General features: G+C 39.7%; 2 protein-coding genes and 1 pseudogene across 2 annotated transcripts; all 3 read right to left on the bottom strand.

Annotated features, from left to right (window-relative positions):
- Positions 1-1,804: 1,804 nt before the first annotated feature.
- LOC109259999 (olfactory receptor 52Z1P-like) lies at positions 1,805-2,769 on the bottom strand (annotated as a pseudogene).
- A 6,557-nt stretch (positions 2,770-9,326) lies between these two features.
- LOC109260041 (olfactory receptor 52A1-like) lies at positions 9,327-10,265 on the bottom strand. The gene has a single exon (XM_019438027.2). It carries the CDS (start codon positions 10,263-10,265, stop codon positions 9,327-9,329), a length of 939 nt encoding a protein of 312 aa, XP_019293572.1.
- A 6,062-nt stretch (positions 10,266-16,327) lies between these two features.
- LOC109260039 (olfactory receptor 52A1-like) lies at positions 16,328-17,266 on the bottom strand. Its single transcript, XM_019438026.2, has one exon. It carries the CDS (start codon positions 17,264-17,266, stop codon positions 16,328-16,330), a length of 939 nt encoding a protein of 312 aa, XP_019293571.2.
- Positions 17,267-20,454: the final 3,188 nt, after the last annotated feature.

The raw sequence follows: 20,454 nt of genomic DNA, 5'->3' as shown, positions 1-20,454 counted from the left end.
AGCAACATTTTATGTGACTTCCATATCTATGATGATGACCCATTCCAACCATTTTTCTATGAATTATTGTTAGCAGGGCTATGTTGAGTTTGGTGAGATCAGTTCTTTGATGTTTCTGTTCATAAAAGTTACCAACACCATCAAAATAAAATTTGCTTTTATTAAATTCCAAATACATCATATGACATATTTCATTTAATTGTCAAGCCAATAAGGAAGGTACTAAAATAATTCCATTTTATTTGTCAAAAACCAATAGTTACATAACAGGACAATTTTATACAGTTAGTGTGGGACTGGGAAAACAGGATTTCTCATATCAAAGGGGTTTTTTTAACTCTTAAAATAGATTTCCTTGCTCAAATTCAAGTGAATATAACATATATTTCAAACCAAAGTAGTTGTCCAGGATTCCAAGGGTCAAGGCAACACACGTTCATTTCCCACATTAATTGTTTTATATATATATCTGATATTATATATATATATATGTATATATATATACATATATATAGATGTATATATATATATATCATTTATATATCATGAACATGCATGTGTATATATGTGTGTTTTTATAATGTGTATACAACATTGTACATATATTAATGTGTGTAGTGTATACAAACACACATCATATATACATAATAGAAAAACAAAGAAAAGAGGCTAACACGGAAAAGGTTGCACGTGTTCAAGGTAATGCTTGAAAGTTCACTGTTAGTCTGTCTTCAAGGGTATATAAGGTCAGATTGCACATTCTCAGAGCATGTGCTAAGGCCTGCTGAAGGAGAGGTTGTAAAAATACTATCTTGAATGTGGAAATTACGGTACAATCTGGAGACAAGCTTCTATAAAATAATATTTGGTGTGAATAGAACCTTTTTAAATACAAATATGTGCAAACATTGTATTTAGTCTTCCACTGCCTTTTAATTTTGGACCTGGGTATGGTATTTTTCATCTGTTAGTCCCTCCCTTGGTGAAGTCTGTTGACACCAGGATGCTTCATTAATGATTTGGCCCCAAGGTCATCACTATGTAGGGAACAAAGTGTGGTCTGAGGTGGGTTGATTTCACTAATTACTTGTTTTCATTCAGTATTATCTGTTCATTCAATAAACCTATACGATGTGCCTTTTCTATACATAGACTTTGTATCAGAGATTCAGAAAATATCCCTTTAGAACTCACATTTTAATTGCCGTGAAAGGTACAGATAGAAATAATTACATAATTATCTTATGTATGCTTAAGAATAAGTTAAATTGCAAGATAATAGGATATCTAGGAGAATTGAGAATATCATTCATTTATTTTTCTCAAAAATTTTATGTGCTTTAGGGGCGCCTGGGTGGCGCAGTCGGTTAAGCGTCCGACTTCAGCCAGGTCACGATCTCACGGTCCGTGAGTTCGAGCCCCGCGTCGGGCTCTGGGCTGATGGCTCAGAGCCTGGAGCCTGTTTCCGATTCTGTGTCTCCCTCTATCTGCCCCTCCCCCATTCATGCTCTGTCTGTCTCTCTCTGTCCCAAAAATAAATAAAAAACGTTGAAAAAAAAAAATTAAAAAAAAAAAAAAATTTTATGTGCTTTAGGAAAATACATTGGAAACTTTGGCATTTATTATCCTTCTGGTTTATTGAGAGTTACTTATGGATTCTCTTTATTCCCATTGCTCATTCAGTGTGTGTGTATGTGTGTGTGTGTGTGTGTGTGAGTGAGAGAGAAAGAGAGAGAAGAAAGAGAGAGAAGTGGGGCGGGGGGGTTTATTCAGAAATAGCCAGCATTACGCATTATTCTCCATTTTAACAATGCGTGCTGATGGGGGAGAAAAGCAAAATTACTCGGTGTTGAATCTGTTTGGTCTTCACCCCGTAAATGATGGGGTTTAGCATAGGGGGCACTACCACATAGAGGTTGGCTACCAGGATGTGGATGTGCTGAGGGACGGTTTTATCCCCAAAACGATGGGCAAAAAAGGAAAAGAATGCTGGGGCATAGAACATAAGTATGACACAGATGTGGGAACCACATGTGTTGAGGGCCTTGAATCTAGCAGACCAGGAAGGTATCTGAAACACTGTGCAAAGGATCATCGCATAGGACATAATGATGAACACAATGTCTAGTCCTGTAGACAGTAGGGCCACAGTCAGGCCATAAATGATGTTGACACTGATATTGTCACATGACGATCTGGCAATGCCCATGTGCTCACAGTAGGAATGGGGAATGATGTTTCTCCCACAATACGTAAGTCGGTGTACCAGGAAGATGAATGGAAAGCAGATGATAAAGCTCCTGACAACAGCTGCGATGCCAATTTTCCCAGTGGCTGAGGAGGTTAAGATTGTGGTATATCTCAGTGGGTGACAGATGGCCACATAGCGGTCAAATGCCATGGCCAGGAGAATAGCAGATTCTACCGCAAAGAGGAAATGGATGAAGAACATCTGAGATACACAACTCCCAAGGATATATCCGTGGAATGGAACCAGAAGATGGCCAGCATCTTGGGGGCTGTGGCTGTGGAGAGCAGGACATCTGATAAGGCCAGCATGGAAAGGAAGACATACATAGGCTCATGGAGACGGCGCTCAGTTACAATCAGGAAGATCAAGAAGATGTTGCCTATGATAGCCAAAATGTGCATAGAACAGATAGGGATGGAGATCCAGGTATGAGAATCTTCCAGTCCTGGGATTCCAGTCAGGACATACCACATGTCCTGGGGATGGGTGTGATTGTAAGAGAAAGGGGCCATCTGGGGCAGTATATTCCAGACCTAGTATCTGGATTAAAGACCACAGGGCTGACTGAGGATTGAGAGGCAGCACCACTTTAGGTGAATGATGTCTCATTAGATTGTTTCGCAATATTTTCTTCTCTGTGAAAAGATAGTGAGATGTATTAATGCACCTAATATTGCACTCTGACTCCTTCCACGGAAGAATTAAGTCGTAACTTGGGAAAAAAAATGCTTCACATTAATAAGTGCTTAATATGTGCCATAGCACTTTATAAATATCATCTTATTAAATCTTCACAGTAGCCTGTTGAAAAGACCTTTACAATGATCCTCAACATGGATACTGTTGTTATTCCAACAGATGCAAAAATATCCTACAGACTTTCAGCTTCTGTGAGTGAAGTGCAGTTATGGGGAGGGGATGTTTAGTGAGTGGGGCTTCATTAGGATATCCGAGATGGGGGAGTAGAGAGTCTAAATGATGGAGGAAACAGAAACAGAGGTAGAAGGGACATAAGACAAATTTTACAGATTTTCTTCTAACTTTCCCAGTGATCTTTTGGGACACCAGTGAGTGATCTATTTTATTGTGTTCCTTTTTGTTGTGATATAGCATTATCACTGCAGCTCCCCAACTTATAACTCTGGACCTCCGGGAAGCATTTTTTATAATATTACTTATGGCAGATTCTGACTGAATCGTGAATATATGCATAGAGGCAGTGTGGTTAATAGGGATTGTGTACGTCTGGGGCACATAGAATTATATTTAAGTGATGGCAACATCCTATTCTGACTGTATTACCACTAAAAACTACTTCATGGGAAGCTTGGTTTCCAGTTGTAAAACACCTAAAAGTAAACATCAATTACAAATGTGGGTCAGTATGTTAGGGTGGTTGCCACATAAGTCAGATACATTTTTAGCTCAGCAACAGATGAGATTAGGGAATTTACAAAATTACCATCATTAAGATTAAAATAATTATTACACTGAACAAGTTCAAATTTTTGGACTTTAAGCTTCGGATCCGCTAGACAGAGATTGAGCTAATTTAGAGTATCCATAAAGGCCAAGACTTACTTTCGTATGCTAGACACAAATGTGAATTGGTAATTTTCACCCCCAATCTATCATTTCTGTCTTACAAGGTGCAGACGGTTCAGCATGGTGAACTTGGCTTAGAAATGGAGTTTTAGGAGCACTTGAGTGGCTCAGTTGGTTAAGCGTCCGACCTCAGCTCAAGTCATGATCTCATGGTCTGTAAATTGGAGCCCTTGGAACCCTGGGTCAGACTGTGTGCTGACAGCTCAGGCTCAGAACCTGGAGCCTACTTTGGATTCTGTATCTCCCTCTCTCTCTGCCCCTCCCCTGCTTTCACTCTGTCTGTCTCTCAATACAAACAAACATTAACAAAAAGAAATGGGGTTCTATTCTAGCCTCATGTTCAGTGTAACATCTTTGTTATATAGGGAAGGGAGTTGAAATCTCTGAGGTTCAGTTTTTTAATCTGTGTTTAGCCCAGCACCTGATGTATAATGAATAGTCAGCAAATTTTAGGGGGAAATACGTGCAGGTATTTACATACATACACATATATATGCATTGTCTTTAACTACTAGACTTGTTTAGTTACGAAGCCTTGCTTTTACTACTGGAACTTGACTCCAAATTCATTGCATCTATGCACAGCATTCAGGGCCACATTTCAAAGAAAAAGAACCATTGCGTAACATATTCTAAAAGGAAAAATGCCCATTTGTGCCCGTTGCAGATGGCCCATTTAGGAAAAGAGCACAAAGAGATACTACAATTGTCCAAGAGTCCCATTACAACCATATCCAATGCCTCATAGGGCAAGGCTGAGAGAAATACAAGATGATCAGGTGCTAGGAAGACGGAGCTACCTCTGGAGTTCCCTAAGATTTTCTTTCTTTCTTTCTTTTTCCTGTGTTTCCAGGTGCCTTTTTCTACATGTCTTTGCTGAGCAAAACTCAGCTTACTTACCTATACTTTCTTGGATCCTGAAGGTATTTAACTGGTTGAGAGGGAAAAATAAAAGCAAGATGATGTTCAGAAGACAAACAGCAAATGTGGAGCTATTTATCCTCCTCTAGGCATCTCTCAGGCCCTAGACCTTCAGTCCCCAGAGGACTGAACTTTACACACTGGTGGAAGGAGATGGCCCAGAGTTGGCTCCTGGGAGAAACACGCCCACTGTCTCTCCCTCTACAGCATGTGCAGGGTTTCCTTGGTCCAGCTCTCTGGGACATCCAAGTTAGCACACACTTGCATTGAGTACCCAGATCTCCTTTGCGTGGCAGAGATTCCTGCTAGTGCAATACTGTCTTGTTCCCATGGAGGCATCTGCAAATGTAGACTGTGAATGCCACATGTGGAAGGATTGTACGCTTTTTCAGGGCACCTAAGACTAGATTCTGTCACCTTACTTACCTTGAATTTTAAGGCTCTTTGGCTTTCTCTCTTTTCCATTGGTCACATGGTAGAATTCGTATCAGAAGGGTCCAGAAATGCCATTAGCTACCATAGAGAGTTTTATTTGGATTTTTATGTGGATTTTTATTTTCTCAGCCTGAGCTGCTCTTCTTCTTTTCTTTCTCCCTTTCCTCCTCCTCCTCCTCCTCCTCCGCCTCCTCCTCCTCCTCCCCTTCTTCCTCCTCTTCCTCCTCCTCCTTCTTCTTTCAGAGACAAAGAGAGTGGACGAGGGACATAGGAAGAGGGAAAGAATCCCTCTTCAGTGCTCAGTGCTCAGCGTGGAGCCTGACATGAGTCTTGGTCTTACAACCTGGGATCATGACCTGATCACGAGTCGAACGCTTAACTGACTGAACCACCCAGATGCCTCTCTTTTCCTTTTCCTCTTTCTTTTTAAACTTTCTCTATCCTGGTAACTTTTCTCTAAATGCATTGGGATTGTTGGGGGGTTGGGCTAAGGTTCTAATTATAATCATAATCTTAATTTCACATTTCTTTTATTGTTTGATTTTGCTTTTAAAAAAAATTTGGAGAATCCTTTCATATATGTAGTAAACCTTTTTTGTCTTTTCTGTATCTATCATGGACCCTCACACGAATTTTGTCTCTCTTGGTTATTATTCTTTCTCCAATCCTATTACAATAGGTTCGCTTTTCCCTTCTGCACACTGTGGAAGGTAATCTGAGAAGCTGACTACAATCATGCCCTTCTCTATCTCTCTGTGTGTGCTGCTGCTATCTTCTGTGGTGGAGCCCAATCCTCCTCCCCTTGAACCTGGGATGACAGTTCTTGTGACCACATAATGTAGCAGGAATGATGGTGATGTTCTTGGGTGACTGAGCCAATGTAATACGAAGTCTGGCAACTTCTACCTTGTTTTTTTATTCAAAGCCAGGCACCCATATTGGGAATAGAACTCCACTGAAATCATACCAATAGTATGAAGAAGCTATCCCCATGGAGAGAGGGTGACTATGGAGATGAGCCCAAAAGCACCAGGCATGGGACTGAAGTCCGTGGACTTTTCAACTCAGCTGAAGCTGAATTCTTAGTTGAATGCTGCCTATTGAGGTACCACAGCCCACTCCTTATGGAAACAGAACCATACGGTCAAGCCTTACGTGGATTGTTGACCCACAGAATTGTGAGAAACAATAAGTCATTGTTGTTTGGAGACACTAAGTTTGGGGATGGTTTGTCACAGAAGAGATAACAATTATAACATAGCAAACATTTTGAAATGATTTCATAATTTTCTTTTGGTCCTGACTGCAAACAATTTGTTAAATTTAATTTTTTTTAAGTTTATTTATTTTTGAGAGAGAGCAAGCATGAACGGGGGAGGGCCAGAGAAAGAGGGAGAGAGGGAGAGAATCCTAAGCAGACTCTGTGCTATCAGCATGGAACCTGATGTGGGGCTTGAACCCACGAATCACAAGATCGTGACCTGAGATGAAATCAAGAGTCGGCAGCTTAACCAACTGAGCCACCCAGGCACCCCAACTTTAAACGATTCTTATATCATATGATCTATTTCTTGTCTATTTCTCTACTGTCTTTATTTTCTTATTTTATTCCCATATCTACCAATTATTCATAGAATGACTTCAGATCGAAGCAATATAATGTAGTTTCTCTAGGACACACCAGTGTGAGTGTGTCTGTGTGTGTTGTGTGGGTGTTCATGCAGGGGAGACAGAGCATTTATCACCAGAAACATTTTTATTTTTATTTTTGGTTTCTATTTTCGACAGAAGCTCTTCACTGGAAATGCTTCCTGTTTTCCAGGAATATTGATAACAGTTGTATACAGGAGAGTGAGGGGGTTCTTTCAGAGTAAGGTGGTTACTAGTTTTTTGTCAGTTTTAACTGACAACCATTTCTGTCATGGTTTTTCCTCCCACAAAATCAACACTTGCTCAAGAGTATTTTCAAGCCTATTTCCATGCACTTTCAACTACTCCTATTAATTCCCCATTTGAGGAATGTCTGACTCAAAAGGCCTCACCCTGTTCTCACTACTTTCCATGACAGGGTGGACTCTCTTTTTTGGTATTTGTGTCGGGGTTTGTGGTATTTTCAGTGTTTTCGCTAACAGTAGGCTACTGTCCCCCAGAAAGTGGGGGATACCTGTACATCATGTCATATACCCTCCATCACAGTATCATACAGATCACTTTCACTACTCTACAATTCCCTGTGCTCCACCCATTCAACTCTCCCTCTCTCTTCCTACACTCCTGGCTACACTAATCTTTATGCTATTTCTAATTTGTATAGTTTTGCCTTTTCCAGAAAGTCATATAGTTGGAATCATATACAGATGTAACCTTCTCTGGATGGCTTCTATCACTCAAAACTGTGCATTAAAGGCTCTTCCATGTCTTTTCATAGCTTGATAGCTCTTTTCTTTTTAAATTTTTTTAAATGTTTAATTGCTTTAGAGACAGAGAGAGACAGATGTGAGCAGGGGCGGGGCAGAGAGAGAGAGGGAGACATGGAATTCGAAGCAGGCTCCAGGCTCCAAGCTGTAGCGCTGAGCCCGGCGTGGGGCTCGAACCCACAAATGGCAAGATCATGACCTAGGCCGAAGTCAGATGCTCAGCCCACTGAGCCTCTGGGGCACCCCTAGCTCTCTCTCTTTTTTAATCAAATACTCACATTACATTTTAAAGAGGTGCCACGGTCTGTTTTTCCCTTCATCTTAGTTGCCTCCAATTTTTGGCAATTAAAAAGAAACCTGCTCTAAACATTTATGTGCGTGTCTCTGTGTAGACATAAGTTTTTAACCCATTTGGTACCATATCTAGGAGTGCAAGGCCAACCACATGGTAAGACTATGTTTTGTTCGGTGAGAAATGCAAAATTCTCTTCCAAAGTGGCTGTACTATTTTGTATTTTCACCAGCAATGAGGAGAGTCCCTATTATTCTATATCCTCACCAGCATTTGGTTTTGTCAGTATTTCAGGTTTTACCCATTCTAATAGGTGTGTATGGTATCCCATTGTTTCACTTTGCAATTCCTTAATGACAAATGATATTGAGCATCTTAAAACATGCTTAATGCTATTTGTTATGTCTTTTTGGGGTGAAATATGTTTTCAGATTTTTGCCTACTTTTTAAGCGACTTGTTTATTTCCTTATTGTTGAGATTTAAAAGTTCTTTGTATATTTTGGATATATGTCCTTTGTTAAACATGTATTTTGCAAATACTTTATGCCAGTCTGTAGCCATAGGCTTTTCATTTTCTTAACTTACTATGAAATTGTATTCTTTTTTCCCAGGGTACACGGTGGATATTCCCAATTTGGATTTGTGTCCTTTGGTTTTTGGAATAGTTTTGTATAATTTTCTAATATGTTCCTGGTCTACTACAGTCCACCTATAGTTTTATCTTCCTTGGCTTTCTAGAACTCCTGTTTAGTGATATGTTGGTGTTCTTGGATTGACCCTTTATAGTTTTTAATCACAGCCCCCAGAGTTAACATGTGTCCTTTTGTTCTGGTTTCTTATATCTATCTTCTGGGAGTTTCATTGTTTTTTTTCTTTTATTTCTCATATTGTTGTTTAATTTACAAATTACCTTTTTGTAAACATGTTTGTTTTTTGTTTGTTTTAGTACAATATGCTTAAAATACACCTCCTCAAAAAAAAACCTTTTGGTGACTAAAAAGCCACATGAACACCTTGTTTTCTTTGAGTACCTGCACATTCTAAAACAAAGAGTTTGGCTGCATTTAATTTCAGTGATAGATGCATATTTATGAATTCTTCTGGAGAAAAATCCATAGAGAAGAAATTCAACCAGGAAATAAAAAATAAAAGAGGAAAGGTAACAATATATTTTCACTATTTTGATCTTTATGTTTATTCCTCTTATTAGGCGGTAGCATCCCAAAACCGACCGAATAATAGTTGTCATGGGGTATAATGATATGAAAACCATAAAATGCAGACAAATTAAACAAAACAAATATACAAAACTGAAGAATTGCAGACAGTGTGGATTTTTAAATGTTATATTTAATTTTGAGAGATTGCTACTAAGGCAGAAGGTTGAAGGAGTTAGAGTGAATTTTATGAAGAGAACAACTTTGCCACATGAATGCGGATCTGCTTGGTCTTGGCACCGTAGACAAGTGGATTGAAAAATGGGGGGACAAGCAAGTAGAGGCTAGAAAAGAGGATGTGGATATAAGGGGGAACATGAGCACCAAACCTATGTGTGAAGAAGGAGAAGAAGGCAAGGAGGTAAAACTGGAGGAAGACACACATGTGAGCGATGCACGTATTGAATGCTTTCAACCGAGCCTCCTTCTGGGGCAAACGAAAAACGGTGATAAAGATCTGTGCATAAGACAAAGTGATGAATGTGAGGTCGAACCCTGCAACTGTAAATGCCACAAACAAGCCATAGATTTTGTTGACCCGTATATTTTCTGCAGCCATTTTCACAATGGCCATATGCTCACAGTAGCAGTGGGAGATGATGGTTGTATGGTAAAACTGAAACCGGAACTTTATCAGTATTAGGCACGGGGCTACTAGGAAAGCGGCCCTGAGTGTTATCACTGCCCCTATCTGGGTGACTAGGCGGTGCGTGACAATGGCAGCATGTCTTAGTGGATAACAGATGGCCACATAACGGTCCAGAGCCATGGCCAGGAGGATGCCTGACTCTATGCCCTGAAATGTGTGGATGAGCCACATTTGAAGCAAACAGGAATCAAAATAAATGTCTGGCACACGAAACCAGAAAATTCCGAGCATCTTGGGCATAATGGTGGTAGCAAGCGCAATATCTGTGACTCCCAGCATGCCTACGAAAATGTACATGGGCTCATGGAGGCTGCACTCTGACCTGATGATGATCAGAAGCAAGGAATTTCCAATCATAGCAATGAGATACATGACACAGAATGGAATCCCAATCCAGCACTGCACAGTCTCTAGGCCTGGGATCCCTATCAGCGTCAACACAGAAGGCCTGAAGACGGTGATGTTGGAAATTGACATAATGTCTTTGGGCTTCCAGAAGCAAATGAAAGAAGCTTCTCAGTCAGTGGCACTCTTCTCCGCTACTCTTGTTTGTATAAAGTCATCATAGTGGGTCTCTGATTTTGTCAGAACTCTAAGATCATATCATCCTTCTTATTTATATTATGGAAGGAAAAACATCCGCAGATACACATTATTCTTTTCAGAAAGACATCCACTAGTAGTGTAGCACAATAAGAAGTTATGTAGAAGGCAAGTTAATTGCATTACAACCAGCCAGATCACGTGGGTAACAGAGTAACTGCTGATCTCTCTGTTATGTCCCTCTGTACCTGGGGTTACAATAATTATACCTGTTAAACTTGCTTGGAAATGTCATTTCAAGCAGAGTTTGATGAATGTCCGTACTCCACATTCTAACAACCTGATAATATTCTGTTATTCCCATTGTGTCTAGGTCTGGAACTGACACTTTGGATCAACAAATCTGACTCTGACAAGTACATTAGTAGATAAATCTCCATAAGTTTTATATTTAAGGTGTTTTTTTTAATAGAGAGAGACAGAGACCACAGGAGGGGCAAAGAGAAGGGAAAGAGTGAGTAACCCAAACAGACTCCATACCATCAGCACACAGCCTGACATGAGGTTTGAGCTCACCAACCCCAAGATCTTGACCTGACCTGAAATCAAGAATGGCATGCTCAACTGAGACACCGAGTAGGCTCTTTTTCTGTTTACTTCTTGATGTTTTTTAAGTGAAAAAACTCCCTATGAAAGAGAACACAGAAACTGGTGACACCCATGAGCACAATATATTCATCTATCTATATCATTGTATCTACGTAATACTGGATGTCTCTCTTTTCTTTGTTTTTTTTCTTTTCCAATAACAATTTCACTTTTTAAATTTAAATCCACATTAGTTAACATATAGTGTAGGAAGGGTTTCTGGCGTAGAATTTAGTGATTCGTCGCTTAAATATAATACCCAGAACTCATCCCAACAAGGGCACTCCTTAATGTCCATCACCCATCTAAACCATCCCCCCCCCCACCCTTCCAGTAACCCTCAGAGTGTTCTTTATTCCCAGGAATCTCTCATGATTTGTCCCCCTCTGTTTTTATCTTATATTTCCCTCCCTTCCCCAGAAGTCCGTTCAAAAGAAAGTAAAGGAACCACTTTGAAAAGATCATCTAACCCCATGCACTTTTGGTGAGTGTGGGTGAAAATTTCATGCCATTTTTACATGTAGTTAAACTCTATTTTATTTTGCCCACATACTAACAATTGAATTCCTGAAAATTAGTGGTGTGCTTAAAATCGCTGACATTTTGGAATACCCATTTCTGAATACCTAGATGGGAGGAATCTCTAGAAAACATGGAAACTCAGAGGCGACAATGTATAGAGGCAAGGGGACTCAATCTTCCTGACAACAGCGCGTGGGAAAATGGGTACATGGGTAATTCATGGACTAGAGACTAGGTTCTTGGGCTTAAACTACTCACAAATACCAGTAACGTGAGATTTGGCCAATGTAAGCTCATTAATTCTTAGTGAAATATATATCACTTGAACATTTGAATTTCATGAGCACAGGCATGAGAAATGAGTCGAAAATAAAGGGGTGAAGGACATGTTTCCCAACAAGAGTCTAATATGGAAGTAGGAATGGAAGATAGGGAGCAGACTTGGGATATCAGAAATGATGGAGGAGATGGCTCAACTAACGAACATTTAATCACCTCAATTCATGATGACTGACTTTTCTGAAAACTAGGCTCTTAGTCTATTTCGGATACATTTGTATCTGAAAAGATCATTGCTTTTTAAAAATCACATATCTTAAATTAGAAAGGCTCAAGCTACATTAGAAAGTTTCTATTTGGTGAAAACAGGATTCAGTTGTTTCATTCTTTCCTAGTTGGTCCAACACTGTTGCTCTCTGTCAGCAAGCCCATTATCATTTAATCATATATTTATCGTCACTAAAAATGCCAGTAATGCAGGAAGAGCTGTGGTTTATGTGGCTAAACCTCAAGTGAAGGAACCCACTCAACAGGTCCATTCTAGAAGCAAGTCTGTATCAGCTGATGCATATTTAGAATAGACCAGTTAGTTAATCAACTAAAACATGATTTCCAAAGCTTTGCTCCCCAATGCTTAATCCTAGAGATTCCTCGATCATGGATTCTTTCATCACTTCTTCTTTCTAGAGTTAATCAGAATTAGAAGAGAAATCCTTTAGTAGAATTCACATTGTCTGGCATATTTAAGAGAAAGAAGCTGATGTAGGAGCATTTCCTGACAGGCACAGGTGGTGGGAAGGCAGGTGGGAGAGGACCTAAGTGAGCACAGAGCAGGGGGGATGGAGTGGTTATCACTGGAAAAGCTGGTAGTGAAACATTATTGGGTGAAATTGAGGAAAGGGACTTCATGCTTTGTTGTTGGGGGCCAGTTGTGTTTTTACAAGACAACTGAAAACCATGGTCTGTCCTCGTAACACCATCACTCATCACTCATCACTCACCTGTCATTCACTCTTTTTCCTCCTGAGACTCTCATCTCATTCACTTGTGCTTATGCTGGCAGCATCTCTTTCTTCTCTCTGCACCCTCTAGAACAGCCTGCTGTAAATATCATGAACTCTTATCCATTTGCTGCTCGGCCATCTGACAAACCGTGGACATCTCTGGAATAGACTTTCCTCTCTTCTTCTGTCCCTGAAAAACAGACTTGCACCCTCTTTTGTAAATTGTGTCTGAGCTCCTGTTGGTGGGATCACACTCCAACAAAACTCACAGTAAGGTCTATATTTGCTAGACACAGCATCACTTTATTAAGCTTGAATTGGCAAGTATAACGTTCCCCAGTGTACATGGAGAGGGAGGAGGTCTGAATATGAGATTTCCTAGCCACTAACCCAAGCCTCCAGGGACCCAGCAGCTCATAATGAAGCCCTCTTTTGTCCATCCACATCTAATGTCCCTGAAGCCATTTCTGCAACTTGCAAAATCCCCTTGGTCTCTTCATTTCTTTTTCCCCACAGTGGAGATGTAGAGAAATTAATATATGCAATCTTTTTTTTTTTTGACATTCCTTACAAAATAAAAAGATTTTTGTAAAAATTAATAATTACATTTACTTTTGTCAGTTTCTTTCTGCTGTCCTCATTTGGAAAAAGATCGAAAGGACACTTAAATGTACTTAAATGTATGTTCCTGTGCCAATGAGTTACATATAAATAAGTGTCTGTGACCCTTCTTTCACTGAGACACTTCTGGAGACAAAATCTGTAACCACAATGGATCTCTATCACACATTTGACACTCATTCACTTGTAGTATCATTCTTCAGATCTTTATTTATTGAAGCTTTGTAAATTCAGTATTCTCACAATGACCACTTATGACGGACATTTCCACCTTCCCCTGATTAGTAGACTTTCTTTACAGAAAACTACACACCTGATTGTTATTAGTGTCAATTATAAATGATTCATAATTATATATAATTTCATCGAAATCTTTGTGGAAATATGCTTTGTCGTTTTTTATATAAATACTTACAAAATAGTCTTTAAATGTTCCTTTGCCCACGATAACCCAAACTTTATTTGCATAAAAGTTTGCTGAACTCTGATTAGAATATTAAAATCACTTCTGATGTTTTTTTTTACTTTTATTTCAAAGAAATTGTTACTAAGAACCACAACACCTATTGGTAATCCAAGCAAATCCTATCTGATAAGTACGGACATTTCTTTCTTTTTTTTTCATATGAAATTTATTGTCAAATTGGTTTCCATGCAACACCCAATTCATCCCAACAGGTGCCCTCCTCAATGCCCATCACCCACCCTCCCCTCCCTCCTACCTCCCATCAACCCTCAGTTTATTCTCAGTTTTTAAGAGTCTCTTATGGTTTGTCTCCCTCCCTCTCTAACTTGTTTTTTCCTTCCCCGCCCCCGTGGTCTTCTGTTAAGTTTCTCAGGATCCACATAAGAATGAAATCATATGGTCTGCCTTTCTCTGTATGACTTATTTCACTTAGCATAACACTCTCCAGTTCTATCCACGTTGCTACAAAAGGCCACATTCCATTCTTTCTCATTGCCAAGTAGTATTCCATTGTGTATATAAATCACAATTTTTTTATCCTTTCATCAGTTGATGGATATTTAGGCTCAATCCATAATACATACTGACATATAAAACAGCCTCCAAAGATGCTTCAAGATAGCCTCTAGATTTACAAAGTGATCAAATTCAGTATTCATTGATAAGGCCCAGTCCATAAAACAAGCCAGAGTATCTACATCCATGTGACGTGCAGTCTAATAAATTCTTATGTACACATTGATTTAAGTGTCATAAATAAAAGTATGGACACCTGCACACATGGGAATATTTTCCATGCTCTTTTTAAAAATGATCCATGAGATCAGGTTTTTGGAACAGCCCACAAGCCTTAAGTTCTCAAGTCATTAATTTGGACAGAACACTTTATGTGTTCATTAACGCAATAACCTTGAGTGATTTAAAAGCATAATGTTTTAAGTCCACTGAGAACATACGCTGCTGTATGTCAAATAGATACACACATTCACACACTTGTGCATTTGGAGTCAAAACTGGCCAGTGACATATGATAGCTTTCAGAATAAAGTTCACCCATTTTGCATAGTATCCATAGCCATTCTTGACATTTGTAGTTTTCTTGTCTCTACAAGATGTGCATTACATTGAGAAAAACTGTGCCAATTCTTGATTCTCTTTTTAAGCTCCAAGATCATCTACCTGGCAAGGCATGTCCTTACCTACCAGCAATTCATCTGTCATTCCTTAAGAATCAGCCCCCTATAGGGGAAAACAAATACCACATGATTTCAAGCATATGTGTAATTTAAGAAACAAAACAAACAAGCAAAGGGAAAAAAAAAATAAGAGACAGATAGAAATCAAGAAAGGACTCTTAACTTTAGAGAACACATTGAAGGTTACCAGCATGAAGGTGGGTGGAGGGATGGGTTATATTGGTGGCGGGGATTAAGAAGTCCACTTGTCATGATGAGCACAGGTGTTGTATGGAAGTGTGGAATCACTATATTGCACATCTGAAACTAATATAACACAATAGAATATGCTTCTATTCTTGAGTATACATTTATAATGTTGTAGGGTTTTGATAACACTTTAGGAATTAATAAAGACATAAATGGTGACTGGGCATAAAAAGTACTGAATTGTGAAATAGAATACTGCATTGGTCATACCGTTTAAACCTTAATGCCCTGAATGACACCAGAAATGTTGAAATTTGATGACTATGTGTCATTAGATTGCATACAGTTTTTTGTTTCTTTAGGTTTTTTGTTTGAATAAGAACAAAATACTTCCTCTCATTAATTGTACGTTTTAAGTTTATTTATTTATTTTAAAAGAGGGAAAGGAAGTGAACAAGTGGGGAGGGGCAGAGAGAGAGAAGGTGAGAGAGAATCTCAAGCTGGCTTCGTGCTCTCAGCAAAGAACCCAGTGCAGGGCTTGAACTCATGAACCAGGAGATCATGACCTGAGCCAAAGTTGGACACTTAATCAACTGAGCCATCCAGGAACCCCTCCTCACATTTACTTTAAAGATGATGAAGATGATCCAGAAACGAATAGAATCAATAACGTGATTTCATAAAGTATCTGGACAATCCAAGACAATGAGTCTTGGGTGCTTGGAAATTCACTGAGAAATAGATATTGTGGTACCTTGTGGAGAAGAATATTTAAATGAGAGAATTCAATCAGGAATTGCAAAATAAGAAAAAAAAGGGAAATGATACATATTCACTATTGCTGTTTCTACCACTCCCATTCTCATTGCCTAGTAGGATCTAAATGGCACTGACTGATAGGTGTCATGGGCTGTGATCTGAAAACTGCCTAAAATGCAGGCAACTTTCACAAAACAATTGAGGAGACAAGTCAAGCATCATGAATAATATGCATTTTTCTGTTTTATTCTGTTTTGAGAGATTCTTATTTTGCATAAAGGAGAAGGTTGAAGATGTTAATCACAGTGCATTTTATGAATACAACATCTTTATCAGGTGAATCCGGATCTGCTTGGTCTTGGCACCGTAGACAAGTGGATTGAGAAATGGGGGGACAAGCAAGTAGAGGCTAGAAAAGAGGATGTGGATATAAGGGGGAACATGAGCACCAAACCTATGTGTGAAGAAGGAGAAGAAGGCAAGGAGGTAGAACTGCAGAAAGACACAGATGTGAGCGATGCACATATTGAATGCTTTCAATCGAGCCTCCTTCTGGGGCAGACGAAAAACGGTGATAAATATCTGTATGTAGGACAAAGTGATGAATGTGAGGTCAAACCCTGCAACAGTGAATACCACAAACAAACCATAGATTTTGTTGACCCGTACATTTTCTGCAGCCATTTTCACAATGGCCATATGCTCACAGTAGCAGTGGGAGATGATGGTTGTATGGTAAAAATGAAACCGGAACTTTATCAGTATCAGGCACGGGGCTCCTAGGACAGCGGCCCTGAGTGTTACCACAGCTGCTATTTGGGAGACTAGGTGGTGGGTGAAGATGGCAGCATGTCTTAGTGGATAACAGATGGCCACATAACGGTCCAGAGCCATGGCCAGGAGGATGCCTGACTCTATGCACTGAAATGTGTGGATGAGCCCCATTTGAAGCAAGCAAGAATCAAAATAAATCTCTGGCACATGAAACCAGAAGATTCCAAGCATCTTGGGCACAATGCTCGTGCCAAGTACAATATCTGTGACTCCCAGCATACCTACGAAAATATACATGGGCTCATGGAGGCTGTGCTCTGACCTGATGATGATCAGAAGCAAGGAGTTTCCAATCATACCAATGAGATACATGACACAGAATGGAATCCCAATCCAGCACTGCACACTCTCTAGGCCTGGGATCCCTATCAGCGTCAACACAGAAGGCCTGAAGACGGTGATGTTGGAAACGGACATAATGTCCTCCGGCCTCCAGATGAAAATGAAAGAAGGTTCTCAGTCAGTGGCACTCTTCTCTTCTACTCCTGTTTTAATTCAAAGTCATCATAGTGAGTCTCTGTGATTTTGTCAGAATTCAAAGACCATCTCATCCATCTCGTTTATATTATCAAAGGAAAAAAATCCATACTTACACATCACTGTTTTCAAGAAGGACATCCATAAGTAGTGTACCACAATTAGAAGTTATGTACAAGGCAGGCCAACTGCATTAGAACCACCCAGATGACGTAGATAAAGGAGTAAATTGCTGATCTTTCGGTTATGTCCTTCTGGACCTGCGGATAAAATAATTATACTTGCTATTAATTTAAATTTATATAAATTTATAAATGTTATAAATTTAAATTAAAATTAATTTGCTTGGATATTGCACTTTAATTAGATTTTAATAAATCTCTCCCTATCCCACATTTCAGCTGACCTTAGTGTTCTATTTTTTCCCCCAAACTGTCGGAGTCAGAAACCATCAGTTTGGACAATCACATAATCAGACTCTAACCAGTATTTTGGTTTAAAAGGCTTCCTATGAAAGAGAAGTGAGATAGACATAGCTTCACCCAGGAACATAATATATGGAGATAACTGTATCTGTGTATTATGTATTTATGTAGGACTGGCTGTCCTTTTAAAAAAATGTGAAATAGAGCTTGAGAAAAGATGATCAAATCCATGTAATCTTAATCTAAATCAAAGTTCCATGCTGATTTTTACATTATAAGTAATACTTTATTTTATTTTGCCTATGTAAGTAATGGCAGAATTCTTTGACATGAATTGTACACTTCAAATAATGGAAATTCTGAAATACATGCTTCAGAATGACTAGAAGGGAGGAATCTCTAGAAGGCAAAAAAATCTAGAGAAACAGTGCATAGGCAAGAGGACTCATTCTTGCTGACTAGGGGATATAGGTGAACAGGTAACTTAGCAAGAATAAACGTTAGTTTCTGGGGTTGAAAGTGCTCAGGTTACTATCACCAAAAGATTGGCAAGTTTAGGCTCATTGATTCTTAATAATATGCAGACCATTTGATTGCTTCACTCATATTGTGAGCTCAAGCCTAAAGAATGAATAAAAATAAAGGGGTGAAAAGACAGTCTCCTTAAGAGGAGTCCAAGATAGAAGTAGAAATGGAAGACAGAAGGCAGACCTTGGGGTTCCAGAAATGATGCAGGAGAGAGGGCTGTAGAGCAACTAAGGAAACTTTAGTTGCTTCAATTCCCTGATGACTGAATTTCCTCAAAACTTGGGTTCTTAGTGCCTGTATGAACGTTCTTTTCTGATAAAGATCATTGCTTCTAAGAATTGCATATCTAAAATCATGAAATTCTCAAGTTGTACAATAGAAAAATATCTGCTGGGTGCAAGGGTGGCTCAGTCAGTTAAGTATCCCATTCTGTGTTGTTGTTGTTATTGTTTTTAATGTTTATTTATTTGGAGAGAGAGAATGCAAGTAGGGGAGCGGGGATGGGGGGTGGGGAAGATCCACTCACAGCAGAGAGCTCCATGCAGGGCTCCAGTTCATGAGCTGTGAGGTCATGACCTTGGCCACGGTCTGAGGCTTAAGGGACTGCAACTGCGCCACTCAGGTGCCCCACACTTCCAACTTTTCATCTTGGCTCAGGTCATGATCTCATGGTTAATGAGATTGAGCTCCATGTCAGGCTCTGCATTCTCTCTCCTTCTCTCTCTGCTCCTTCCCATGCACTTCTCTAAACAAACAAACAACGATTTATGAAAAAAAATAGTTGCTATCCTGTATAATACAGCTTTTAGTTATTTCATTCATTCCTAGTCTCTCCAACAGTGTTACATTATGTCAGCAAGCTCATGATCATCTAAACATATACTGAATGTTAGGGCCCCTGGGAGGCTCAGTAGGTAAAGCAACTGACTTTGGCTCAGGTCATGATTTTGTGGTTCATGAGTTCAAGCCCTGTGTTGGGATCTGTGCTGACACCAGGGAACCTGGAGCCTGTTTCGAACTCTCTCTTTGTTTCTCTCTCACTCTCTCTCTCTCTCTCTCTCTCTCTGCCCCTCATCTGCTCATTATATATATATATATCTCATACATAAAATGAACATTAAAAAAATTTAGGGGTGCCTGGGTGGCTCAGTCAGTTGAGCATCTGACTTCAGCTCAGTTCATGATCTCACAGCTCATGATTTCAAACCCGTGTCGGGCTCTGGGCTGACAGCTTGGAGCCTGGAGCCTGCTTCCGATTCTGTCTCCATCTCTCTCTGCCCCTAACCCACTCGCATTCTACCTCTGTCTCTCTCAAAACTAAACATTAAAAACATTATTTTTAAAAATTTAAACATACACTGAAAGTCACCAAATATACCAGTAATTCAGCAATAGCTGTGGTTTATGCTGCTAAAACTCTAGTGAGGAATCATAGTCAGAAGGACCATTTATGAAGACAAGCTGTATCACCTGACATGTATTTAGGATAGACTAGTCAGTCAGCAAAGTCCTTGATTTCCAAAGCATAGAAATCCTTTAGAAATGATCACCTTGTCTGACCTATTCAAGAGTTAGGAGCTGACATAGGAGCATTACCTGACAGGTGCAGACGGTGGGAAGGCAGGTGGGAGAGGATCTGCATGATTACAGAGACGGGGTGGGGGGGGGGGGGATGGAGTGGTTATCATTGGAAAAGCTGGAAATGAAACATTATGGGGTGAATTTGGCCAGAGTGAGACTTCCTTGCCCTTTCCTGTTGGGAGCCAGTTCTGCTCTTACCAGACACTTGAAGACCAAGGTCAGTCTTCATAATAAAATCACTCAGCACTCACTTGTCATCCACTCTTTCTCCTCCTGAGATTCCCATCTCATTCACTTGCATCTCGTGCTGGCCATGCCTCTTCTTTCTATCTGCACCCTCTATAACAGCCGTCTTCAATGTCATGAACTCTGAGCCATTTGCTGCTGGGCTATCTGCCAATGTGCGGGAGGTATCTCTGGGAGAGTCTTTCTTGCTTTTCTTCTGTTGCTGCAGAACAGACATGCTCCCTGTTCTGTCAGTTTATCTGAGATCATGTTGGTGGGTTCATCTCCATGAAAACTCCCAGCAAGGTTTGTATCATGCTGAGGCAGCAGCATAAATTTATTGAACTCAAACTGTAGAGGAAAGCCCCT

Source organism: Panthera pardus, unplaced genomic scaffold (genome assembly GCF_024362965.1).
Source record: "Panthera pardus isolate Hobbes unplaced genomic scaffold, ASM2436296v1 HiC_scaffold_12, whole genome shotgun sequence".
Classification (NCBI taxonomy): Eukaryota; Metazoa; Chordata; class Mammalia; order Carnivora; family Felidae; genus Panthera; species Panthera pardus.
The sequence above is the reverse complement of the archived record's forward strand: the minus strand, read 5'-3'. Positions and strand labels throughout refer to the sequence as shown.

Bases quoted from the DNA above. Each gene is read 5' to 3' on its own strand.
- LOC109260039 (XM_019438026.2), bottom strand. From the start codon at position 17,266: ATGTCCGTTTCCAACATCACCGTCTTCAGGCCTTCTGTGTTGACGCTG.
- LOC109260041 (XM_019438027.2), bottom strand. From the start codon at position 10,265: ATGTCAATTTCCAACATCACCGTCTTCAGGCCTTCTGTGTTGACGCTG.